Below are 27807 nucleotides of genomic sequence, written 5' to 3'. Positions count from 1 at the left end.
GAACTTTTCACAATATTACACTGCCTCTGCTTGTTACTTAGAATGCATGCTAAGTGACAGTACTTCTCATACACGTTAGAGATGAATGGTGCTTTTTACAAAGTTTAGATGTGGCCTATTTGTTTTGTGGGTGAACTTGGTGGAGAAAGCATGCACTGGTCTGAGTCATAAATCTGGAAAAGGAACTGTTTTTTAGATTATGGGCTAATATTTTATTTGTGATCCCACCTCAAGTCCCAGTTTTCCATCCCCAACATTTGCTACTGTAAGTTAGTTTGATGTTCTCGGATCTCTCCCAGGTCTCCTGTGGGTAGTATGTTTGGGTGTTCCCTTTCATGATGAGGTGTGTTGAACCCCTAAGGCATTCAGAATCACTGAGGCTGTTTAAATGTGTGGTTGAGATAAACTTGGCTGAGACTGCTCAGTCTTTGTATTTTTTGTAGGATTGCATGTTTAAAAGCAAACAGTGACTGCAGACCTCCCCGCAACAAATGTGTAGTCTACAAGGACATCAAAGTCACCTGGTGACCAGTTCCTCCCAGGTGTAGCAATGCAGGCCCCACATCCAGGGAAAGCCTTCAGACCTGGAAGGACCAAATGGGTTTGGCTGGGACTGCCCCAGTTTGAAAACTTAAGGTCCAATACCTCAGGAAGCCACTTAGTCCCAGGCAGTCTATTATGGTTGGCCACTGTAGTACAAATTCACGTTTGCACACTTAAATCCAAATACTTACAAATTATAAATCAAGGTGATAATTGTGAAATAAGACAGCATCTGTCCTCTTACTTGACAAACATATGTCTATAATGACCTGAAAAGATGAGTTGAGGTCAGAATTCTCAGGCTCTTGGAGTTGCACGAGGGGACACAGTGACTTTGCTGGAGCTCATCCCAGGCCATGGCCTCTCCCCTCAGCTGTGCGGCGAGAGGCTCTGCACCTTCATGCGGACAACCAGGCCCACCTGTCAGGGATCTCTCCTCATCCCTTTCTTAGGTCTTGGCGTAGTGGGGCTCACAATGGGTGGTAGGTGGCCTTGTTGGGAAGAAGCTAGAAGGAGAAGTCTGACCAGCATAGGAAGAGGGCCAGGACCTACAGTGAGGGAATGCCAGGTCCTGCCCACCTGCCGTGAGGTCTAGAAGTGCAGTGTGGCTGCTGGAGGCCACGTACACTTACAGGCCCCCACCGTGTGCTGCAAGCAGAGTGAGATCTTCCAAAACGAAGGGTTACAGGGCAGCCCCAGGAGTGACTTGCTCCTGTGGGCCGGGGGAACCTTTCTTTCAGTAGCAGGAGGAAGACTCCAGGGTGAGTGCACACCATTTTGTCTAGGGTCTTTGCAAAGGGAAAGGACTTCAGAAGATGTAGGTGCCATACAAATGCCAGCAGACAGTCTGACTGTAGGAATTCTTGCTTCTGTGAATCACCCCTTAAACTGCAGAGCAGCCTTTAAGTCCTCTTTCAGGGTGACATGTGAGCTACAAAGAGTTCTGACAATGCAGACTGATACAGTGTAACTCAAAACTACTTAGAGATGGTATTGGGGTAATGAAACTCCTAAAAAATGCAACTGAAATTTACTGGAATCAATGAATTTGCATGAATAGATGCAGCGCCATCTCAGGTGGCTGCACAGGCTGTGCACTGCACAATTTCAAGTGGTGATAGTCACGTAGACTGCAGTGTGAACGGTGCCCCTGGAGTTGTGCAGAGGGTGGACTGCTCAGCGGTATGCACCATCCCTGAATCGAGGAACACAGCCATCCATTTAATTTTTCCCTGGTAAAATAGATATTCTTCGAGTTGAAACGTGTTAAAATTCTAATTTGAGCAGTGGGGCCACTTTTATGTGGTTCTTCATTTAGACTAATCTTGATTATCCACTGGGAATTCATGAGCAGAAAATTGGCTCATTCCCCTTTATTTTAATGGTATTTTCTGCTTAGGGTTTGGAAGTGAAATGAAAACTGAGTGAGCATCACGCTTGATGAATTTTACCATTTTACCTGCAAGCAAAGTCCAGAAGTCCAGAAAAGAGCTTTGGAAGTTCATTTTGCAAATGCTTAAATGTTATGAAAAATTTAATTTCACTTCCAAGTAGACTTTCATGTAGAGACCCAGTTAGCTATAATCAGCGAATCAGTAGTGAATGTTTTTGTCATCAGTTCTCACTGATGCTGAGTTTAAAAAAATTATTTTTCAGTGTTTTTGGAAAATTTCATAGGAGTATCTTAAAGCAGAATATTCTGATTATCTTGGTGTCTGCAGGGCCATCCAAAAAATTAACTTGATATAGTTTTACTTTTCTGTCCGATATCACATTTATTTATAACCTCTGATGTATCAGTGATTTCAACAGAGAAAGCATGTTTTGTGTGTGTGTTGCTAAGACCAAAAAAAAAAAAAAAAAAAAAAAATGTGTTTCTCCAACCTTGGAAACCTCCCTACAGACTCCAGGGAGAGCAAAACTGTACCTTAGTTATGATCCTGCAGGTGATAATAATCTGTTTATGAATACAAATGGCCCTGCTGTGTCTAGCTTGACAGTAACCCCCGAACCACCAGAGAACAACAGAAGTGGTAAGAAAATTACCTATCTCTGGAATAAATACACCAACTTTACTATTAGCACGGCCAACTATGTAACTGAAACAGTCTACAAAAAGAAATTATCATAATTTACTGGTCTCTGAAGTTTTTCCAAAGTGATTTGTGATTTCTGGTTATTCTTTTATTTCATTTTCTTTTTTTGGAGGATTGAAGGGACCGGGAAAGGGAACAGAGTTAATATGTAGTAAACTGGGACATTCAGGCTTTACTTACCTGTCCTATCAAGCAATCTATTTGATCCTAAAACTTTTAATGCATATTTATCACATTTTAGTTTGTATAGGTTCGTAAATTTTTAACTCCAAAATACATACTTATACGTGTTTGCTATGTTTTGTTTTTTAGGTGGCAACCCAGATTACCTAGGTGAACTTTATGAAGGTAGCTATCACATTCTCTTCACTTTGCACTTTATAAAAATGTTTGTACATAATGAAAATAAGTCAACTAAAAGAAGCCCTCTAAACTCAGTTAAATACACACTCTCAGCATTACGTAGGCTGAAATAACATCACAAAAATCATTCAGTATTGATGGACATTTTCCCCTGGATATTTACAGTGCCTGTAAACCTCACTTTCTCTCTCATATTCTGTTCTTGGAAGTAGTCAATCCATTCTGCTGTAACAGACATTTTGTTTCCATAATTGGGAACTAATTACCTGTTTAAAAGCCATGATTACCAAGGAAAGGGAACTGTATTGGTTTCTGGCTATGCCGGTAAACCCAATTTAAAATGGTTTCTCATATAATGAGGAAGTTTGGCTCCCAGAGAGGAACTTCAAAGGAAGGGCTTGTTTTAGGGATGGCTAAACCAGCAGCTCACCCATATCATCAAGGACCCCAGTTCTGTGCCTCTTGACATTCCCCAGCCCCTCCCACCAGCTCCACTGAGGGAGGAGAGTTCCTTGCAGTTCTAAGTGGATGCTGACAGGAGGACTCTTGCCACTTACACTGATGGGAGGGAAGGAAGAGTCTTTGATGGTGTCCCGAAGAAAGAGCACCTCCCCCAAACCCATCAGACTCTCTTCGTAAGCTGAGTCATGGTCCATTCTCACCCTCATTACTGATAAGGGAGGAGAGTTAACTTTTCACTAACTAGTCCCAGCCCTGGGCCAGTTCGAGCCAGTTTCCCTGGAAGTGGATAGATTTAAACCCTAAGCAAATGAAGGATTCCAGGAATGTGGAAGGGCAGAAATTAAGAGGGTCCTGATATTACTAGCTTTTGACTGAGTACTTCATCATACTTTGCTCTTTGATTGAAAACCGAGGTTGTTTCACTAGGTATGATAACCTGTCTTTAACAGATTTCCAGAGCACCTTTGTGGTCATGCAGCCAGTAAATTTGGAGAAGGGACAGGCTGCATTTCAAGATTGGGCTTGAAATTTAAGAATGATTAAAATTTAGATGGGTTGAAATGTTATATTTATGTATTCTAGAAAATTCTATTCTCTAGTTTTATATGTGACACATACATGTGGACATTAATTTTTTCCCCAGAAGGCCATCCTGTGTTTGGATGTTTATTATAAGGTGTGTGTATTTAACTTGAGTTTAATTGGGAAGTGTGTTGTCTCTACCTGCTTATGCATATTAAGTCATATTTCTTCTAAGCTTTGGTTTGGTTGATTTTATGCACGTGATTTGCAAAGTTTTCTTTTTATTTGTCCTGATATAATTGAAAGAAATAATATCTTAAATTGTATCACAGAGAATTACATGAGAATTGTGATTTTACATTTTAAACTTATGTTTTGGGTTTCTTTTTAGTAACTTCAAGGTTTTAAAAATGCCATCTTTCCACTGACCTCAAATCCTACTTTGATCTTTGGGCCAAAATGTCATGATACTAATCTATAGATATTTTAGTAATTTAAATATTGCATGACAGGTTGACAATCAGATGAAGAGGGAAAACTAAAAGTGATATGTGTTCATATTTGAAGCCAGTAAGTTGTACAAGAATAAAACAGCAAATGGAAAATAAGTGGTTTTTCTGTTATTTTTCACTCACATTGCAAGGCACACTTTGCTAATAAAAATACTGTATAATTTAAACTGGTTGCCCTGAGGCCATAATACTTCTACCTAGAGAAGTTGAGCCGAGGCTGAGTTAATGATATAGTTTGTTCAGGATGAATTTAAGATGCTGCACCTATTTAGGATTAAATATAAACATTTATAGAAACATCATCTACAATAGATTCACCAGGAATTTTCTTGGAAATATTTTGCTAATAAAAACTTCACTCACCACAAAAAAACTGATCTATATAGACTGAAATTGATTTGGGACTTGATGCAATGAGAGCACATCCTTACAAGTCTAAGCATTGTGTTAGTCTACAGAATGACTGATTCTGAAACTGAAATATTGGCAATGTTGAACTGTTTAAGAAAGTTTCTTTGCAGACCCAAATTCTATGCTGATGCTTCCACTCTGTCTTAAGCATTTTCCCTTTACTCAAACAAGATGCACCTGCCCAGGAATTAGTGTTGCCCACTTGAAATCTGGTTAATATTTGGACCCTGCTGCCTTTGCATCAGGTGACTGTAGATAAGCCATTTTACTTTCTTGAGCTGACAATCCTCAGCTCTAAAATTGGCAGATGGAATTGGTCTCTAAAAACTCTTGCATGTCTATAAGTCCATGGCTTTTAAATGATCAATTCCCCTTCATGTTTATTTTAAAGATTCCACCAATGAGAGGATCTATTCAGTGCAGAGAAGAAACTCTAAACCAGATTTAGAATTTGACCAACAAAATAGTGATATAAAGATCTCTGCTGAAAAAATCTTCAACATCAGGCAGTCCCTGTGCTGCAGTGGATTTAACTCAGCAGCCCTGGCCAGGCTGTTGGCAGTTCAGTCTTTGGGGACTGGTCTTGCTTCCCTATGGCTCTTACTGTGGTCTCATATACGGTTGCAGCCTAATGACAACCTCATGCTCCTTCTTTCCCCTTTCTCCAATTTAAGACTGGACTGCAACGAGTGATACCGCAAACAGAAGCAGTGAAACCCCACCCACGGCTGACGATACTGGCCGGGAGCATCTCTCGGTGAGTGTGATAACCACGTGTTTCCTAGATTGCTCCGACCGTTTCAGTTGCTCACATGTTGAAGTACTATGGTTGCTTCCCCAAGACATTTTTAGGTTTCAAATATAAACAAGGCACCAAATGTTGGAGGAATTAATGGAAAAGTTTAAGAAAAGCAATAAAGGTATTATCTAGCCTCCGACTTACTTGCTTCTCTTTTGTCTACAATATTTAATGGTTAGTGGATCCTATTTAAAGTATCTGTCCTTTACGAAATGATCACTAGATCAGGTAACTGGTGTTTCCATTCAGGGACCACATCTTCACCTCTTAAATATTTTTCATAAAAAATTGAGTGTTCACCAAAGGTACGGGATCCAGGCACTTCTGGAGAATGGAAAAATACAGTAAAACTCAGATTTGCCATTGAAAAGCCTGCATTTCAGGCGGAGATCCTGGGTGTGATGGCGTATGTGTGGCTCACACAGGACGGTTGGAGGTGGACTTTCAGGCATGGAAGGGAAGGGCAGTTGGGCCAGGTGAGCAGGAACTGGCGGGTTAGAAAACGTGATGCAGACACTTGCTCTGTGAGTACAGCATGTGCAGGCAACACTCAGAGCGAAGGTTGGAGACGCAGGTCTGGAAACACAGGCCGTGTATTGAGCCTTATTACACAGCGAGAAGCAACTGAAGGGTGCCACAGATCCCAGGGGTCTGGGTTGGGACTGGCCTGTCAGTGGCTCTGATCTCTTCTTTTCCGCACTGATCACGTGCACACAGCACTTCCTGTGAGCTCTGCCTCTATCAATTCAAATCCATCCACATGTCTCCTCTTGGCAGCCACTGTTGTACGCTAATACAGAGTTCAACAAACTAGGGACTTTGGATTCAGTGTGCCTCACCAAATGCTTCTGTGAAGTTTGTGGGCTAAGAATAGTTTTACATTAAAAATGGCTTTAAAAATCAAAAGAAGAACAATGTCTTTTCACGTATAAAAATTCCATGAAATTCACATTTCAGTAACGATAAATAAAATTTTATTGGAACACAGTCATGCCCACTCACCTGTATATTGTCTGTAGCTATGTTTGTGCTACAGTGGTGGGTGGAGTGTTGCAGCAGAGACCATATGGCCTGCAAAGCTGCAACTATTTACTATCTGGCCCTTACAGAGAAGCCCTTACAGTTGTTCTTTCTGGAGTGATACTGTAGCCTCAGAAGGGCCTTGCTCCCCCCCCACTTGTCACCTTCTGTTCTTCCTTGCTGTGCAACCAAATGCCAGAACTTATTCTTCCAACTTTACTTTAACTTTATACCTCTTGACCACCCTCTCCTCTTCTCCAGGACACCATCCACATCCCAACCTCTGATAGCCACTCCAGGACACCATCCACATCCCAACCTCTGCTAGCCACCACCATGCTGCCTTCTGCTTCTATGAAATCAGCTTTTTTATGTCCCACAGATGAGTGACATAATATAGTATTTGTCTTTTGTACCTAACTTATTTCACTTAACATAATGTGTTGTATTAATCAGCTTTCCCACTGCTGGGACCGAATACCTGTTGCTCACAAATTAAAGGAGGACACGGTTTGTTTGGCTCAAGGTTTCAGAGGGGTCAGTCCATGGCTGGGCTGGCTTCAAAGCAGAAACATCTTGGTGGAGGGTTTTGGCAGAAGAAAGCTGCTCATCTCATGGTAGCTGGAGAAGAGAGCCAGGGAACAGTGCTAAAGAGGAAAGGGCCGAGAACCAGATACAGACACCAAGGTTATGTCTCCATGACCCACCCAGAAAGTGTGTACCAGAAAGTGTGTCTAATCCCCTGGGAGGCTCCCAAGTCAATCAAATAGATAATTAAGCCTAACTGTCACATATCCTTTAGGTTCATTCATTTTCCTGCAAGTGACAGAATTTCTGGTTTTTTTTCTAGGATTTTTTTTATTATAATTCCCAGTCTTAATGCAATTTAAGTAAAACTTCTTGTATCAGTCAGGGTTTACTAGAAAAACAGATGTAACACAATATATACAAATGTATAAGTAATTACAAGATTGGTTTATGATGGTCAGCTACAGAGTTGGATAAGGAAGCATGCAGAGAGTGTCTGCATGCTGGAGGCTGACAGGTCCAGTCTAAGGTTTGGAGCTCACTGCAGTGTTCTGTGCAAGTCCATATCAGGAGGCTGATGGGCTTCCAACAGAAGGCTGAAGAATCTATGTCTGAAGGCTGAAGAACCCCAGGCAGAAGCCAAATAGTCTGCACCAGAAGACAAGAGACAACATCCAAGCTGAGGGCGAAGACTGGAGCTCCTCCAAAGAACCAGCAATCAGTCCTTCCTCATTTCCCTTTTAATGTATGCAGGCTATCCACCCTGGGGGGGGGTGGTCCTTTATATTTACACCATCTACATGTCCTCCTCTTGCACCAGCTGAGGATGTTTACAATGCCAGGACCCTGGCCCCCTGCTGAACCACTTAGTTAAACTTCTAAACTTCTCAAACTGACACAGTGAACAAAATCCTAGAGCCATAACAGCATGTCCTCTGCACCCCAGGATGTAGAACCGTTGAGTTACTTAGTTAAGCTTCTACACTTCTCAAGTTGACACAATATATCACCCACTACACTTCTCTTATAAAAGGTGAATTCTTCATGGTGTTTTATCAAGCTCTCTTTTATTTTGTTGTCCTTGCTCCTTTTTGACATTCTCTCCTATGCTCTTGTAACTTTTTGTCACCTGTCCTTTTGAATACTCCTTTGAATACTTCTGGCTCACTCCACAGAGGAATGCCCGGTTTCAGCTTCCTGGCAACCTTTGGCTTAAAAGAAGGTCATTCAGGCTAGGTTTCCAGCAACCATTACCCTCTTTCATTTTTTTCTGAGCAGCTACTATCTGGAATTACCCTATTTATTCCTTTACTTGTTTAATATATTCTTCCCTCTCAAGATTACCTAGTAGGAGTCTTGGTATAGTAATTCTTCCTAATTTGTACCTTCAGTTTCTTTAGTTTCAGTTACTTGAGTTCAATTTGAAACTAAAAGCAATACATAGAAAATTGCAGAAATGAACAACTCATAGACTTTAGATTATGCACAGGCTGAGGATGTTCTGAGTAGTGTAGTGAAATATCACATAATTCCTCTCAGTCCCATTTGAGCTGTAAATCACTCCTTTGTCCTGAGTATCCCCACTGTGAAAGCTACCCACCCATAATTATCTAGCAGCCTTCCCATCTCATTTATCAGACCCACTGTCATGGTATCCCAGGGCTTGTGTTCAAGCAACCCATGTATTTGTTAATAAGGGCTCCAAAGCACAAGCTTTCATTTGGGCATATCATACTAATCGTTCTATTTTATTATTGTTGTTGTTATTATATTACTGTGCCTAATATATAAATTAAGCTTCACCGTAGGTACATATGTGTAGGAAAAATCAGTACATATAGCAGTTGATTCTTCCCATGGTCTCAGGCATCTGTTAGAGGTCTTGGACTGTCTCTGCTTTAGTTAAAGGGGAACTGTTGTATAAGCAGTCTGGTCAGTGTTTTTTATGGTGTGTGCTTGTTCCCCTAAAAATACTGCCTGACACCTAGTAGGTATTTAGTAAGTCTTGCAGACTGGCTGGACTTATGGTAAACATTATAGGACAGGTTGTGGAATAGAGAGATAGGAAGTGGGGTAATAATTGAGGTGTTTGGTACAGTAATAAAAAGATGTGCTATGTTCTTGAACCAAGACCATGATATTGGGAATGTAAAGTTCATAAACAGATGCATCACAATTGCACCTTGAAGTGCACATAGCAAGTGTAGGTGTGCATGCGTTCTCTCTCTCTCACTCTCTCTCTCTCTCTCTCTTACACACACACACATTACAAACTTCCACAGATGGCCATACGCATGACACAGAAATACTGAGAACAAATACCATGGTAAGTCAATCTCTATGACTTCATAGTTCGTGGTTTGAAAACATTGTGTACTTAAGAAACCTGAGCTGCAGGAGCTGAGCCACTGATGTGCATACATTCCAATTACTAGAAATATATGTTAACTTCAGTCTTCTCTCTTGTAATACCAGAGATAGATGGAAGCCCCTGACTGGCATTTCTCAAGATATTCAAGCTGTTTGTAGAGCCAGAAGGCAAGATTAGTAAAAATAATAATCCTTTAAAGCCTGTGCATTATGACTCTGGCAAGGGCCCCTAGAATCCTGTATCAGAGATGCAAGACCATGTTTTGTAGAATTTAAATACATTTAAAAATTTTATGTGGTCCCAATATCTGCTGTATAAACAGTCTCTGATCACAGGAGGACCATTTTATGAGTTTCAGAGCCAGGGAGGCAATAGCAGCATAGCAGATGTTGTCAAGGCATTTGAGAGACAGTTTTAAATGTTGGCTTTAGGGCCCAGCAATAGCTCTTCAGTGTCCTGATTGGATTTGTAGGAAAGGACAGATCCCCTTTGTTCTGTCCTAAAAGATGTTTTCAGGTGAAAAACAACAGACCATCCAACCCATCAAATTCTCACATAAACACCCACCCTTGCCTCCAACACATGTATGGCACCTAAAACTACATTTATCACTGGTTTTGAAAAAGTGATTCTTACTCTCCCAGGAGCCTTTGTTTCTTAAAGTGCTTTAATTTAGAAGGACTTCAATAGGTGTGAATGCTGATTTGCAAATCTTTAGCAGCTTTTCAGCAGTAGGTAGAGCCCCATCCTGTTCGGTAGGTGGGTTACGCAACCACTAACTGAGACCAGGTAGTGTTATCTGATGTCATGATGGGAGGGTCAGACACATGTTTTTCCTTTCACACCTTCATTTTCAGCCGAGCACCTAGTGAGGAAGTTTCATGAACAAGTTGCATGTTTTATACCTGGACAGACTGGTTTAGATACCAGGCTGGGAGGTGTGCCTTGGGCTTCTTATTTAATTTTCTTCACATTTTTGTTTTATCACCATCATTGGCATTGTCATCTTTAATACTAATGTGCTATCTATGATAGTAGACACTATTGCAAGCCAATTATCTGCATTCACTTATTTTAGATTTACAACAAACTGCTAAGTAGAGTATTATTATATTTCCTATTTTACACATTGGGATTGTGAGACTCAGAGTTTAAGTAATTCTTAAATGATATGTGTAATACATGGTAAATCTAAACTTTATACTCAGGAACAACCCATGTTCTTAATATTTTCCAGCATATAGTACCTCTCACTATGAAATGAATGTTACTCGGGATAAGCTATACTGCAGTAATAAAAATCTCCAGGTCTTAGCAGCTTAAAACCATGCAGTTTTCCTTGATGCTTCTGTGCATGTTTTGACCCAGAGGTCAGATGAGCATTGTTCTGCCTCTAGGACAGAGAGTTTGCATCTGTTATGACATAGGGGAGGGAATTCCCGAGGAAGTGCAGCAGGTTCTCACCCTTGGTACTACTGACATTTTGGGAGGAATGATTTTGTTGGAGTCCCTGTGGATAGAACCACTAGCTTCTATCCACTAGGTGCTTGTGACACCTTCTCCCAACTGTGACAACCCAGAAGTGCCAAATGTCTTTATGTGGGGTGGCACCATTATTTCTGGTTGAGAGCCACTCCTTAAAAGTTCTCAGACTAGCACTGCAGTTCTACCTCTGGTAGTGACAAAGGCCTCAACTAGTCACATGAATCCTTCTAATCATAAACTAGCCAGGAAATGCATTTTACAGAGTAACACAGGGAAAAAGCTGGAATACATGGGGAACACTGAGGGACATGATACTATTAGATTCAAGGATTATCATGGAGATTAAGTGAAACAATAAAGTTTGAGTCTAAGTCAGTGTGGGTATCCAAGACAGTTTATAGCAGGAGTTGTGAAACTATGTCCAAATCCAGCCACTCGTGTATTTGTAAATACAGTTTTACTAGAACGTGGCTACATCACTTGTTTCTATATCTTCTGTGGCTGCTTTCGTGCTACTCAGACTGAGCAGTTGCAACAGAGACTGGACAGGTAGCCAAGCCTTAATATTCCCTGTTTCCAAAAGTTCACCACGGGCTTGGAGCATTTTTTGGCAGCAAGATCTTGAGCTGGGCAAAACTGAAAGAGGCTAAGGCACACCAGTGTATTCCAGCTAAAGTTCACCAAGCAAGAATCGAAAGTTTGTCCAGCATGGGATGTGTTGGCTGAATTCTCCTGTAGTTTAGTTCTGGACTGGCATGAAGGTGGCTACTTCCCAATCTCTTCTCTGGACAGAGTAAATCTGCATAAAGTCTGGCTCAACACATTACCACCCCTACATGGCAGTGTTTCCCCAGTAGTTGAGTCAAAGAGCAAAGATTAACAAAAACCAGGTTTTTCTGTATACAGTATGGAAAGTGTAAGGGCCACTGGGGCAAACAGGTGAGGGGAACAGAACCCCCAGGGTATCAGGCCAAGCCCAGAGCTCAGATTAATGGTAGGGCCAGGGAAAAGTGGCTGATGACTATACAGGTCTTTTCTGCTCCCCACGGGGGTATCACTCCCTGGGAGCTGGTTAATCTTGAAGGCAGGAGAAGGCTAGAAGATGATGGCTTTGAAAGGAGGGGTGAGTTCCAGAGCTCCCAAGTTCCCCAGTAGAGGCTGAGGTATGGTGCTGGATTTGATGGATGGTAGAAAGCTGCCCACAGCCCTTGCACTGCATGGCCTTGGGAGTGGTGGTGCTTTGGGCCCTGGCAGTGCTGTCTCTTGGTGGTGGATCCCAGGACCAGGAGGAACCTGTCAGGTGGGCTGTAGTTGAATTGTTGCTTAGTGGGAATAGATAGATGGGTAAAATGCCTTTTTGCAATGTAGAAAGTTCTCTTCTTATCCTTGTGAGGTAAAACAATGTTAGATGGCCAGTGATTCTTTAAAGATAATTTGGCACTGCGGAAGAGGTGAAATTTGTCAAGGCAAAGTATTTTTGAAAACACTAATTTAGTAATGAAAAATATTTTATGGATGGAAATTTATACTTGTCAGGTAAGACAATTTGATAATTTTTAAAGCACTATCTTCCTTTGTAGCAGATAAACCTGAGGGTGGCCAGCATTAGATGGAATTGTGGTGGTGACAGTAGACCACTGTAGTGGATTGACAACTGGTGGTCAACTTATAACCCCCAGCTGAACTGAGTAAGTGTGGTGCTGGGTGTGGGCGGCCCACCTGGAGACTGCTGCCAGCAGCATAAGAGGAAGAACTGGAGAAGAAGAAGTGAGGCTGTTGGGAACTCTGAGGCTGTTGGGAGCTGAGTGAAGGCTGTTAGGAACTGGTAGAAGCTGTAAGGAGTTGTTGGTTCTGTTGGAGGAGCTCATCATGCTGGCTTTCCTGATGAACTCCGATGTTTTTATCCTCTGAGGAGCTCGGGACCTTGTTGGCTCCAAGAATGGCTTCTTTTCACTTTGGGGGAGCTCTGGTCCTCACTTTGAGCATCAAATTCTGACTCCAGAGGGGAAGATGCTGCATTACTCAGTCTCCTGGAGAAACTCATTGTGTTGGCTTTCATGATGGGAGCTCAGCTATCTGAATCATCAGAGGAGCTCAGAACCTCACTGTTGCTGAGGATGGCTGTGGTACTTTTTAGAGAAGCTCTGTTTCTTTGTGCATCACTTCCTGGCTCCAGTGTAGATCCCTCAGCCTGCTAGCACAGATCCTTCATCCTGCCGGCACAGACTTCCTAGGTTCCACCACTGACCTTTGGGCCTTCCCAGCGCAGATCCGTGAAACAGGCGTGCATGAGATATTGTTATCGACTTCTAGGCCTTCATTTGGACTCATGGGAGGCATTGTTATGAGCTGTAGGTCTTCAGCTGGACTCATACAGTACATTTCTGTGTAATCCAGGCCCTTGGCTAGAGTCCTTGGTCTTGGTGTGTAGACAGATTTCCTGCACTCTTTTGTATATCATTCTTGGGTGACTATTATAAATAATCTTACAAACTATGTGTCCTGTATTATACTGTTTCCCCTTGCAAAATATCCCCCAAGCCAACACAACCACATTTGACTCCTTCCACATTTGACTACTACCATGTTGAGCCCTTCCAATCCCTGTGTTCTGGTGTGGGTCACCAACCACCCATTGTAAGTCATAGTAATGTGGGGACACCTGAGCATTCATTCAGCTCATTAAATGAACTACCCTTCCCCCCAAAAAAAAATCCTGAAAGGGGATGCACAGTGCTGCTTGCGTCTCTGCTTCCAGAATGTTGGATGTATTTCAGGGATCCTCCCCATCCTAATGCGCTTGGAGTAGTGGTGGTAGTGTAACTGAGTTACCACTTACACTTTTGTTCTCCCCATCTCAGGGTTTTGACAGGATTTGCATATCTACCCTATGTTCATGTACAATCTGCACTTGCAATCACTTTTTTAAACTTTAAAACCCCTCATCCATGTAGAGAAGTGTATCGATCATAAGTGTATGAGAAGTTTCACAAGCAGAATTCAACCCAAAGTGCCTTCCTCCTCTGAGTCACTGTCCCAGGGTACCCTGATTTCCATGAGTGACAATACTAATTTTAAAAATATCTTTTTTTATTGGACAATTTTCAAACTTGTACAGAAATAGAGTAGTAAAATAAACCCTATTTTACCTTTATCCATCTCAAAAATCATCAGTGTTTTACCAGTCTCAAAAATTATCAGTAATGTTTCATATTCTCTCCTTTTCCCTCAACCCAACCCCTGCAACACAACATTAGCGCTTAGACTAAGATCTCAAACTACAGTGACATTCCCTGCCTTGAGTGACATGGGTCTTTCTCTCCAGAGAGGTGGGTGGATGGGTGAATGGATGGATAGCTGGATCTGTCATTGTGGCTATAGATAGAAGTGCATTTATGTGATATTCAATTAGGCATCAATTTTTATAATCTTCAGCTTATGATATCTTATTTGTAAATAATACATAATAATAGGACTGATGTATTTTAGCTTAGAAGATATGTGTTTGTAAGTTTGTTGAGGATTAAGTGAACTGACATATTAAAGCTTTTATAAGAGAAACTGGTAAGTATCCCATAAACCTGAGCTGCCATCTTGTCATTGTCACAATTGCAAAGAGTGGGTTAGCAAGGGTGTCATGGGCTCTCTTCCTGTTGTAGGTCTACGCTGTGGTGGTGATCGCCTCTGTGGTGGGATTTTGTCTGCTGGTGATGCTGTTTCTGCTTAAATTGGCAAGACACTCCAAGTTTGGCATGAAAGGTAAGAAGGGTTGAATTTATTTTACTTCTTATGTGGAATCATTTTTCGTTTATGTCTGATGCTAATTACTACTATTGAAGGAAGTGGCTAGATTTATGATGACAGGGATTTAAAGCTGAATAAAAAACAGCAAGGATAGAATCCTACAAAGCAAGCCAGAGCAAAATAATGTTGGTTACTCAACACTGCCCACTTTACCGAGAGGAAAGCTGTCCCAGGAGACATGGGACTGGTTTCTTGAGTGTCAGGTGGCTAATGATTGCAGGCCTGTAGGCAGTGCTTGGTTTTTCTGTTTGCTTTTATTACGGGTAGCACCACACTACGGTGATAGGGTATATGGAAACATGCACTTTGTGCAGAAAGGTCCTTTCTGCTGTACATTTGGTTTCCAAGTTTCCTGTGGTGTGCTTTTGGTTGCTATTGTTTTTCCAGATTCTCAGTTTTTCAAATTTAAACTACAACATTGGAAATCAAGTAAGAAAAGCCACTGACAGTACACTGACATATTGTGCATGGATGGTTTATTTTAAAATGGAAAAATTCTTAAGGTTATATTAAAATTATGGGGTATATTGACCAAGATTTAAAAACATGTCTTTTTTAGAGGCTTAAATATTAAATGGGGGGGTACTTGTATAGATGTTGTTACAGAAAAGGTTGAGTTTCAATGATTTAAAGCCATGTGTTTTGAAGTTTAAACTTCCTCTTGGCTAACGTATTATTGTCGCATTTGTGTGGCCTCATAGCTCGACCCTGCTTACAAATACCTTAGAGGGAGCGATGTGAGGAAATTTTGGTGCTGGCTTAGCTGTGGGGAGGGCAAGTCTGGCAGGTTTTCTTCATCCATGCAGTCTCTTGAACTACTGTGAATGTTGCTGGGATATGCAGAAAGGAGTGTTTAAGTGGCAGTAAGCTGCCTGGCATGCACAGGGCCCTGGGGAAGATTGAGTCTATTTCTGAGGGTTCCTTCTCTCATTCTGTTGGTTTCCATAGGGAGATTCTTAAATCAGAAATGAATGGGAAGGTGGAGTCGTAAACCTAGGCATAAAACAGCAACAGACCCCAAACACCCTCCTGACTCCACCTTAGCCTGCTGATCCTTGACATTTCTGTAGGAGGAGCAAAGATTTTTCATTGTCCAATTGTCAGGACTGAGAGAGTAACGCCACTACAATAACTTTAATTGATTCAAGGACACTGGTCCTCACCTGTGGTTGGCTCCTACAAGCACTTGTAGGACTCGCGCCAATGTGGATTACTCAGCTACCTCGGAGTCTCTGCCTTAGTAAGGTCAGGATGGACCTGCAAACAGGCATTTCAGACAGTTTTTGGTGGAGGCTGACATGGTAGTGCCAAGTGACTATTTCTTCAAGAACAGTCATTCAGTGGAATAAATATGAGCTAGTATGTCTCCCTCCGAGTGTGGGAAGGTGTGGGGGAAGCACAGGAACCAAACTCTACCAGTGCTTCCCAGGCCACTCAGGGACCTCAGGTCTCTGTCGCCAGTGGCTCTAGGGAGCCATGCTGTCTACTTACCATGACAGGTCATCTTCCTCACTCTTAGAGGTTGCTTTCTTTCCTTAGAGACTTAGGGTGCCTATTCCCAAGCATAGATTTTATTGGAGAGTACCAGATTCGAGCAGTATAGCACTTATTCTCCCGTGCGATTTAGTTGGAGATCTTTAATCCTATGAGCTGCTCAGACAAAGGATATATCTAGATCCTTCTGGGAGTTCATTAAAAGCTTTGGGAATCCATAGAGTAGAATTTAGGAGCCTCTTCCCATGATGGTCCAGGAATACCACTGTCAGAAAAATCCTCTCTAGATGTCAATCTGATTCTCTCTGCAGTGTGATGATAAAACAAATGCAAGGAAGACATTTTGATTTAGAGAACAGACTGCATTTCACACTGAGACCCCAGTACAGAGTCTGAAAACAGCATTTTATTTAAAAGGGTTTGGGGTCATGACCTCTATAGCACTCATATCTTCTGAACATAGCCTGAGGACATTCTTAGCGAACGGGGAGAAAGAGCTTGCTTAACTTTGACACAAAGTGGTGAGGCAATGAATTCTTGCAGGCTGTGCCTACTCTTTGCATGTCTTTCTGCCTATTCCTAAACCTAAACAAAATTATTTTTAGAAATTTTGTCTCAGCCTCATGTGCTCATTTGGAATAGCTTATTTTTCTGATTTAGTTACACATTGATGTGTGGCATGATATAAGCAAATCGGGCCCCATCTGAGGTTATTGTTTTACAAGTCAGATGCTGAGTTGATAACCTTTAAGGTTCTAAAAATTAAGATGTGGCTCATGCACGGCGTGCAAATGAAACTGCATAAAAATGGTGTTTAAAAATTAATGCAAGTTAATGTACTTAAAATGTTACTATAGCAGGGATGACTGCTTGAAAATATACATCTAAAAAAGGGAAGAATATGTAAAAACACTATTACACTCCCTGAAATAACCAGGGAATATATCAGACAGGATTTGGGGAGAACAACGGAATAAACTGTGCGTAGCTTTGTAAGGGGCTGATGTGCCAGAGGCCAGTGGCTGATGTGCGGATGAGCTGTTCAAGATGCAGCTCTGTCCTCTAACATCCTCAGAGAGGGTCTAGTCCTGTCATTGTTCCCTTATCATGAAACAGATTCAGGACAGCAGGTGGCTGCCCACCCATCCACAGGGCTCATAGCTAATTTCACCCATCCGTGCCTGTGTTAGTCTCCTTTCTGTTGCTATAAAGAAATACCTAAAGCTGGTGCTTTTTTTTTTTTTAAAGGGGTGAATTCAGCTCACAGTTGTGAAAATTTCAGTCCATAGAGCATAGTGCCAGCTCTGATGAGGGTCTTTCTGCTTTGGTCACATCTTTAGGTGAGGCAGGAAGCTAGAGAACAGGGCGGGACAGTCTTGCTCTTCTCTTGGCCACTGCCCTCTCCCAATTCTCTTCAAAGCCACCTTCTCCAGTGACATTATCACTTTCATGAGGCTCCACCTCTTAAAGGGTCTGGGTCACCTCATAACATCAGAACACTGGGACCGACTTTCCAACACACATCTGACCTTTTGAGGGAATAATGCACAGGGAAATCATGGCCCTAGCATTACATAATTTATCTTGAATGTTGGCTGTTTCAGTTGGTGGTAGACACCTTGATATTATAAAGTACTGTTGAATACTGTAGATTCAGTGAGTGTGAGCTAATACAAACCGGAAACTTCCTAAGATTGCACTCAAGCTGAATGCAGGTGAACTTAAAGGACTAATCTGGGAGCCCAAACACTTCTGGCATCGCTTCCACGGCAAGGTGATATCTGTGTTCCAAACCAGTGAGTTACGTCTGGATTTGAGGGTGCAGCCCAGGAGCTGGCCCACAGGAATGTAAACTCGGGTGTTCTGTCCCTTCCCCATAAACAGAGCCCACTGGTGTGGCCCAGCGCAGGTAACAGGCAGGCCGCTTTGTGGAGACAACATTCATATTGGTCTCTTCATCTTTTTTTCCCAGAGCCTAGTTCAAAGTTGATGCTGAACAAATATAAATTGACTGAATAATTAGGATTTTCAACTTACCCACTTTGGTTTGATAATTGGCCAGGCACAAAAGAGAAAAACTGAGGCTTTCCTAAGTTCTAAAAAGAATAAAACCCCTCTCTTTCTTTGTAAATTGCCTGTGATTCAAGACAACTAATGGCCTAGACCTAGGGCAGGTCTAGGTTCCGTCTAAGGGTATGTAGGTCTTCACACACTGTTTTAAACAATTACTTCTAAGTTTGGAGGATTCACTTGGACTTTCCATTTTGCCAGTGGAAAGCCATTTCTTCCCCCTCTGCCTTCCATCTGTACCTTTGGAATATGTGTCCCTGTCCAGTTCTGAGTCTGGCAGAATGCCAGATAGTTGCTGTTAACCTAGAATTTATCTCTCACTGGCACTTGCTGCGGTTTAGGCTTCTTGTTGCTAGAGTCCAGGAGGCAAACAGCCTTGTTTTAATAAAAACGTAAGGGGTAGAGTAATTCCATGCCTATTTTCCTTCTCATTTCTGTACCTGTACACCATATATTGCTTTATTAGTTGAGTATCTACTTATCATAATTGTAAACCCCCTCAATAAAGCTCCTGTTGGTATGTGGTCATCTATACAAAGAGTATGCATAAATGTTTAATGTGGATGCATAAAATCTATAGCATATCCATCCAAATTGATATCTGTATCAGTATATCTATATGTAAATGCACAATTTTATCTTTTCTTCTAAGGCTGCCTCTGGCTTATTTCAATGTTAGTTTTCAATAATAAAAGGCTCAAGCAATTTTCCAGAGGAGTTTTATTATCAATGAGTAGGCAAACAGGCCTTTGTATGCATTCACGTTGTCACCAAAGTCTCAGGTTTAGCTGTCGCTTGCTGCTCCCCTTCTTCCTTGAAGATGTACTAATTCAGAGAAAGGGGAAATGGCATGTCCACCACATGAGGGCTACAGTCATCAAAGGGTGTGCCTTGGAGGGTGCTCTGTGATGACATTGATGGGGTAGAGTTGGAAACTGTAGGGACAGCAGGGAGGAAGGGACTTGGCGTTCATCGCATTGTAATGAATACTTTCAGCTATTAGCTCTTTATTTTCTGCATCTCCTGGTGGAAGTGTACAGATGATATTTCTGCCCAAGGTACCACTGCATCCTTTGTCTTTTTAGTGTGAAGCATGTGCCCTAAGAAATCTCTGCAGAAGAAACAGTGGAGCAGTCCTTTCTCTCGTTGTCTTGATAGACTGCACAGATTTCCCCTGTAGTCTCCTGTCCTTGCATGAAAAATGCCCTGTGTGCATTCATTTGAGATTACTGCTTAGTAAAGACTGAAAAGTTACATGGCCTGAGGTTGCAGACCTAGGTTTTCCTAACGGCAGAGTGTAGGCCCACAGTTCAAGTTTCTGCTCTTCAGAAAGATCTTCTAGATGTCTTTCAACAGCAACCAAAAATCTGGGCATTAAAAATAGTCATAAACATAGCGAGGCCCAGGCTAATGAGGTTGAAGGTTAAAGCCTTTTGTATGAGCTGAAAACAATTGTGGAAAATTTAGGAGGCTGAGTTTAACAGATATTTGGATCAACTTTTAAAAGACGGAAAAATGTGAGTGAAAGCCAGAAACACAGTTGTAGAAACATCTGTAAGGACAAACTGTTTTCCACATCCCCCACTCCACGTATTCTTAAATAGCAATAACACTGAAAAATTATAACACTAACAAATGAAAAAATTCTTTCTTCAAAATTTCACTCGGTTTAGAAATATATAAAGTTAAAAATAAAAGTTCCCCATCACCCTCTTTTTCCATTACCATTTCTACTCCTAGAAATAACTTTCTTGAACTATCCAAGATGCATATTTTATGTAAATGATCAAATAGATAGCTTCATTTTTTATTCCATAAAGAAAGTATAATACCAATCCTGTTCTCTTTTTGCTAAGGTAAGAATTTGCCTGTAGGTCTTTCTGTACCAGTATCTAGGGAATCGGCTGCATTCTGTTTTTTAATATTTCTAAGCATCCTGGTGTCAGGCTACTTGTATCTGAAATTTGGCTCTGCCCCATGACTTTAAGTAGCTGTCTCGTATTTGCTTGCCCTGGTACTGCTTTCTGCAGTGGAGCACTCAGTTGTCTTTTCATTAATGTAACAAAATATTGGAGACATCAGCTCAATAGATAGACTTATTTTGGGGATTTCAGCGCATCCCTGGCTGGCCCACTGCTTTGGGCCTGCGGTGGCCCATCGTGGTGGGAGCTGCATGCAGAGCGAGACTGCTCCCAGTTCTGAGGGAGAAGAGGCTGGGTCCTACTGTCTCCTTTGTGGGATGCTCCTAATGAGTGTCGCTTGGTATCAAAGTTCCTCCGACTAAACCCCTAGTAGTGCAGCAATAAGAACAAGCCTATATCCTGTAAGTCTTTGGGGGGTGTTCTAGACCCAAACTGTAGCAGACAGTCATAGCCCCACCTCAGAAGACTGCTGTGGAAACAAACTGGGTTGATATTTGTGAAGCCCTTACAAACCTGACTGGCATTCAGTAATGGCTATATAATTACTGTTATAGTTGCAGTATTAATATAATTGATAAATTATGATATATTTGATAGACTGGGACTTTTTTAAACCAAGTTTTCATACAATTATGTCAAATAATACCCTCTGTATGGAGATAGCTCTTGGAAATGAATTGCTGAGAGAAAAAGTGTGTGTGTTTTAAATGTGGTTAGATTACCTTGTCTAAATGCCTTCCAATTTAGTCTTCCTGGAACAGTATGTGAGGATACCTTACTATTTGCTGTTCTCATCCATATTGGTTATTATCAGTCTTTTTTTTGAAACTTGGGTTAAAATGATATTTTGATTTTTTTTTTGGTATCAGGAATTGAACTCAGGACCTTGGGCTTGCCAGGCAAGTGCTGTGCCACTGAGCTATCTTCCTGGCCTCTAAATGATATTTTGGTTAATAAAATTAATCATGTTTATCATGTCAAGAATAAGATATGTTATTTTTGTTGTTGACTTATAGATACACAGTAATTTATATGTACATACTGACTTTTTATTGGTTATGTATATTTTTGATATCTTCTAGTGTTTTGACTTTTTAATACTGTTCTTGACAGGCAAAAAGATGCCGTTCTATAAAGGCAAATCTGTTCACCCTTTTCATTTAAGTTTTATGTCTTTCCTGGGAAGGCCTTCCAAATTACGCTCCAAGTATCTTGGGACTCTCTTATAGAGAACAAAACTTGTCAATACTAATCAAATCCTTGGGAATTTCTAAAAAGATATCCTGTGGAAAAAGCTGAGTAATTTAACAAATTGAAAATATATCTAAAGAAAATTAACAGCCCCAATATCCTTTCCTGTTGTTTGGAGAAGTTATTAAAAGCTTTTCCCTGTATGCTTATGAGCTGAAGGTCTACTTTGAAGGTCTTTTCTGGGATTGCATTGTATTATCTCTACTGTTTTATCAAAGAATTATTATCTTATTCCCTTTAATGGTTTGAGCAATCTTTCATTCTTGCATCTGGTAATCTGAGCAATGCAGTTGAGGATAGCGATATGTAATGTAACAACCACTGTTGATTCATATTATTTTGTCTTGAGACTCTGTATCACTTTGAGTGTTCTTGCTTTGATTTGTTTTTGTTTGTGATACTGGTGTGCTGCTACCGTTCTAGTTCTCTGTTTGTTTGTTTCTCATTTACTACTCTTTTTTATTTCTCATGTACTACTCAATTTCTCATTTACTACTCTTTTTTATTTTTCATTTACTACTCAATTAAAAAAAAAGAAAGTCTTTTCTTTTCATGCCCACATTTGAGATATGCCTACATGAAAACAAAAGATGCTTATTCTTTGCTACAAATTGAAAATCTGTGTAGAATGTTTAAGAATTGGTCAGACCAGTCCAGACAGGAAGGAGAAGCATCAGCCTTCCTCTTTTTAGGCTTGTAAGGAAACTTAACTCTTCAATTTTTAATTGGCATATAATAATTGTGCACATTTATGGGTTAAAACATGATATTTTAATATATCTATACACCATGCAATAATCAGACCAGGGTAATTGCATACCCATCTTCTCAGACATTCAAAATCCTCTCTACTAGATATTTTAAAATATGCAAATAATTGTTGACCATAGCCATCCACCTGTGCTTCAGGATGTTAGAACTTCCTCCTTCTATCCAGCTTCACCACTGTGTCTGATCACCATCCTTTCTCTGTCCTGCTTTCTTTCCCCTTTCCCAGCTCTTGGTAACCACCACTCTTCTTCTGTGGGATCAATTTATTTAGCATCTACACGTGAATGAGAGCATGCAGCATGTGCCTATTTGTGCCTGGTATACTTCTTTTAACATGGTGTCCTTCAGGCACTGACTTTTAACCACCTGTCTTACCTGAGCCTTCCTCACAAGACCAGTGTGACGCGGAGGTTCCATTTGCCTGGAAGGTAGAAGTTCTGCAAACGTTTTTTAGAGACTTCCAACACTATTAGTTTCTCTAAGAAGTAAAAGATTCTTGAAGAAATAAGATTTGTACTTAAATTTCAGGAAAAATGACCTCTTCTTTGGTCTTCCTTAAACCTCATGAATTCATTTTCACCTCCTCAGGTGCATCATTGTGTTCTTTAGAAAGAATTTCAAAATCTGAACATTTACAGGTTTTCTTCTTCTCCTTCCCCTTCATTTTCCTTTACCTTCCTTGGCTCTGCCACCATTTTGTCTTGCTTCTCTGTGCTTCCTAATCTTTTACTTTTTACAATCTTTGTTGTTTTTCTTTCTCCTCCCTCCTAGCATCTGATTTTGGTGAACAAGTTTTTCAGAGTTTATGAAGACAGATAATAACTTGGCTTAAATTCTAGCATATGCTTCGATTTTATCTTGCTTTATTTTGGGCAAGAATACTGAATGACTGTGGGAATAAATTTAGTTCCAAATCAGCACAGTTGTCACGCGGCACTTGGGAAGTCAGCCTGTTTGAAGAAGGCCCACTCTGTGTTTGTGAGTTAACTCTTTAGTCCTCAACCCTAGGAGCATACAAGAGTGTGACAGTGGAGATTTGCAAGTGACTAAAGCTTGAGTTCCAATCCTAGATTTCCTGTAAAAAGTTTGCACTCTAAATCTTAATGCCATTTTGGTAAAATGAAAGATGATACTAATTGCTCAAGTGATTTTAAGAATTAAATTGGTACTTAGTTTAGTGCCAGGCTCTTTTATCTAATTCCAGATGAGATAATTATTTTTAAATTTCATATTGTGATAATGCGTCATTAAAGAAAAGAGTTTGGACGAGTCTGCTCTGAATTTATACTGAGTCTGAACTGCAGAAAAATATCACACATGTACACATTGAATAGGAGTGTTTCAATGGTTTGCTAGTAGAGTTTATAGAAAAAGTGGTAATCATAGTGGGTCTCTACAGTATGTACTGTACAGGCATGCATAATGAACATAAAGTTGCTAACACATATTCTTTGTAAAGCCCATCAATCTCTGAAGGCATTATTTATGAATATGAATTATTGCAAATTCTTAATTTTATCATTTGAGCAGTTAATCTGCCTAAATTACTTTAGATTTATGAGAGACAGGTTTTATTAATTTATTTGTTATAGAGTCATTAGCAGCTTCTTTTTGGGAGGATTATTTGCTAAAAGAAAGAGATGAGAGGATGTTGGAGCCCCCCCCCCATACCGATTAGCGTAGATGTATAAATGTGAGCTTGTAGAAACTTCTAATGTGATTCCTCTTTGCATGAGATTACAACTGTTAAAATGATTTATTTTATACAAAAAACAGGCTTTAAATTTGATGTATTTACATCCTGTTCAAGAGGACAAGAGGGACTCTGCAGAAATTAAGTTCTTCCTCAGGCAACAGATTGGCCTCCATATTACTTTACCCATAGGCCAAGATACTGCATTTCCTGAGGGTAAAGCCAAAGCGTGGACAGACATAAGCAGTAGAAAACCTGTTTTTATCAAGGCATCAGGAAAAGTAGAAACACACTGATTTCTGAGATCACCTGGGAGCACTGGTAGTCAGAGGATAGAGAGAAAGAGTGCGCAGGGTGGCCAATTACCTATGTGTCTTTAGTGAGATGTGAATGTCTCCAGTTGAAGTAGATCATCTCAGCCCTAGTCAGAGTCAGTGGAAGGAAGCAAGAAAGGGGCCTTGAGTCTGGAGTTCAGGGTGGGAGTGGGTGGGAAGCAGGAATGTTGAGAATGAAGGAAGTTCCTGTGGTCAGCTTTTGTAGTCTTGGCAAGACAGTAGACTCAACTGCCCAGCTGAGCCTTTCCCACATTTACTTCCTGGATCATCTGTAAAAAACAATCATCTAAAGACCAGAAATAGCAGTGCATGACTAACTACTATGTTGGGGTCACCCCCAGCTTCAGTATCTGCTTTCCTGTTACAGAATCATTCAATGCAACCGTGCACTAGAAAAGTGTGCCTGGCTCTTCCAGTGATAGTATTATTTTGGTGTGTGAAGATCTGTAGTCTTTTTATTATTTTGAGTGTGGAAGGCATCCTAGTAGTGGCACCTGTGACATCATAGCCTGAGGGCAAAAGGGCAGTCCTGCCTTCACGCTTTCCTGCCAGAATGAAGAGCTTTTCAGGGAGCAGTTCAACAGCAACACTTTGGAGTCAGACTTTCCACAATGGCTTTGACATTTTGTTTAAAGTAAATCCTTAGCATATTGACTCCTCTGCATTGAAATGCCATGCCACAACCCAGAGTAAGGGTTTTTAATTTCTGTATGATTTACATACAGTGTTTCTTTTTGAACGTGGACAGTTGCAGTAATTTTGGAAGTGGACACGTGCATGTCCCATCATGATGTATCCTTCATGTACCACTGTTCTGTGTTGCTTTTTGGCAGTGCACAGAGAAAAGAGCAAAATGTCTTGGGTTGGACTGAGAATGGAGTAGATGTGTACCTTGGGTAAAGACTGTAATATATGTCACTTTATTTTTCTATAAAAAGAATTAAGTTATATCACATATAGGTACAAATTCTCTACAATGAATGTAATCATTATGTATACCTAAAATGTACCAATAAACTTAACTAATTAAAAATAAATATTTTTCTATAGTTCAGAAAATATCTGCCAGGCATGATGGTACAGGATTATAATCCTAGTTACACAGGAGGCTGAGGAAGGGGGACAGAGGCCAGGCTGGGCAACTTAGTGAAACTGTTTTAAAAATTTAAAATAAAAATAAAGCCTGGGGATGTAGCATAATACTCTGTGGGCTCAATCCCCAGTACACAAAACAAAACAACAAAGAAACAATAGAAAAAAACCCTCTTACATTTAACCCATTTTGCATTGGGTAGCAAAAATTTAATATCCTACATTTCAGACAAACTCAAACATTTGTGGTAATCACAGAAAGTTGCACATTTTCTGTCAGTTCAGTCTCTCCACCTCTTCTCCATTTCCTCAGGTACTGAATTTAGGGTTGGTGAAGTGCTACAGTGTGGGAGGGAACATATCTGTGGCTGATCATCTTCCCCTCATCTGTGCCCACTACCCACGCAGGACACACATGCACCATCTCGGGTCCCTCACTGAGTCCTTCTGTCTTTATGTACCTCTCTGGAAAAGTCAGGGTTGGGATGGCTTTGGCTTCCCAGGAGGCTGTACTGAGGATTCTTCTTTTAAGTCTCTAACCTTTGCTTGTGGCTTTGTGTCTCCTGCTCTTGAGTGGAGGGTGAGGATAAGGTTCTTCCTATCCATACTGCACTTTTATCTCCTTTTGAACTTTCTTCCTCTTTCCTATGGGGAGAGAAGGAATATGGAAAGTGGTTTTGGATGACTTCATCTTTTCCCAAATAATTTTCATACTGCATATGGATTTTTTTCCCTTCCTACTTTTTGTTATGAAATTTTCAACATGGGTAAAAGTGGAAAGAATATTAACAATGAGTTGGCCACCTCACGACACTTCATTCCTCACTTTGTTTTTCCCTAAACTAAGAAGACACCACTTCCTGAAAGAACAACACTATACCATTGTTAATGCACTCAAGACAATTAAAAGACTGCTGTAGTAACAGATACCACCCAGCTAGCTTCAGCTCTCCCCAGTTATTTATAAAGGTCTTTTGTAGTTACTTATATTTCAAGCTAAGGTTAACTCAGAGTTTCTGCATTGCATTTGGCCACTCAGTTTCTGTGGTCCCTTTTAGTCTAGAATGCTACCAACATTGTTCTTTCCTTTCTGATGTTGGCTTTGGTAAACAGACCAGGTGGTTGTCTGATGCCTCTCCTTCTGGCTGCCCTCTTGTTTCCTTGTGGTATTTACGCTCTAATTTGCCACTTATCTTCTGTATTTCCCATAAGCTGGAATTTATTTGTCAGAGCCTGATTAGATTCAGGGGAAACATTTTGGGAAGAAGAGTGTCAGAGAGTATGCTGTATAGGACATAGTGGATTCCACTCAGAATTATATTACGTCAAGTGTTATATTATTGGTGCAAGTGGTATCACTTTTTGATGATGGGGCCATAAGGTCTTCTGCCTAATGGATTTCTTTACAATTGGCAGACAGTTTTTAGGAAGATAGTTGATGTCTAGTGAATGTCCTCTTTTCTCCAAACTTGAATGTAATGGGCTTAGCAGTCAGCTCTGACTTTTTCCAACAGGTTAATTCCTAAGAGTAAAAGATTGGTGTTTTCCCAGTCCAATCATTCCTTCTGAATACTTCTGTTAAAGAAAAAAACAACAAAAGCAAAGAGCACCATGACTTAGTCCTCTACAGTCTTTTGTGTAAGACTTGGGATCTTGCTTCTTCCCAAGACTTTGTAACTATCATACAGTGCTTTCCCTTTATGGACTGTCTGGTAAGATGTATTTATTCTAGTGTATTTTTTTACTCATCAGCTAATATGATTATGGGTAATTAAATTCAAATAAACTAACTCAGAGACAGATCTGCAATGTAGAGCTTTATACAACAACAATCTAAAAATGGGAAACAATGGCTAGAGTTTTGAATAATCGCATTCATTGGCATGCATTCTTGAAAATCAACAGCATTTGGTTTGGTTTGACTTTTAGTTCTCTATTCTGTATCTTAACAACATATCAGATTCTTATCAAGTTCAGAGGTTTTCAGTTACACAGTGCATGGGAAAACATTGAAGAACTGTATTCATAGTCTGCTTTTTCCTAACATTTTATTGCTGATTTTAGCAAACATTTTTCCATGAGATGATAGTTCCTTGTAGATATTCTGTAACTGTAATAATTGTTGAACATTTTTTGTTGAGGAAGCTATTCAGTCATTCTGTGGCTAAATCCTCTCACTTCCTCCCTCCCTCCCCTGTGGGCATTTTCCATTCATCTCGTGAACTCCTGCAGAGTTCCCAGAGTCCCTGAAATGGAAAACAGC

The 27807-nt window shown here is 40.6% G+C and overlaps 1 protein-coding gene across 5 annotated transcripts in view; it reads left to right on the top strand.

Annotated features, from left to right (window-relative positions):
- The window catches only part of Ntrk2 (neurotrophic tyrosine kinase, receptor, type 2), a 345349-nt gene that overhangs the window by 59513 nt on the left and 258029 nt on the right, over nt 1-27807 (top strand). For all 5 annotated transcript variants that reach the window (XM_005387932.2, XM_005387931.2, XM_013516029.1 and 2 more), the window contains exons 9-11: nt 2952-2987; nt 5584-5666; nt 14772-14871. In XM_005387932.2, coding sequence (XP_005387989.1) covers nt 2952-2987; nt 5584-5666; nt 14772-14871 — 219 coding nt within the window. The remainder of the gene's footprint in view (nt 1-2951; nt 2988-5583; nt 5667-14771; nt 14872-27807) is intronic.

This window comes from Chinchilla lanigera, unplaced genomic scaffold (assembly GCF_000276665.1).
Source record: "Chinchilla lanigera isolate Chin_1 unplaced genomic scaffold, ChiLan1.0 scaffold00031, whole genome shotgun sequence".
Taxonomy (NCBI): domain Eukaryota; kingdom Metazoa; phylum Chordata; class Mammalia; order Rodentia; family Chinchillidae; genus Chinchilla; species Chinchilla lanigera.
The sequence above is the reverse complement of the archived record's forward strand: the minus strand, read 5'-3'. Positions and strand labels throughout refer to the sequence as shown.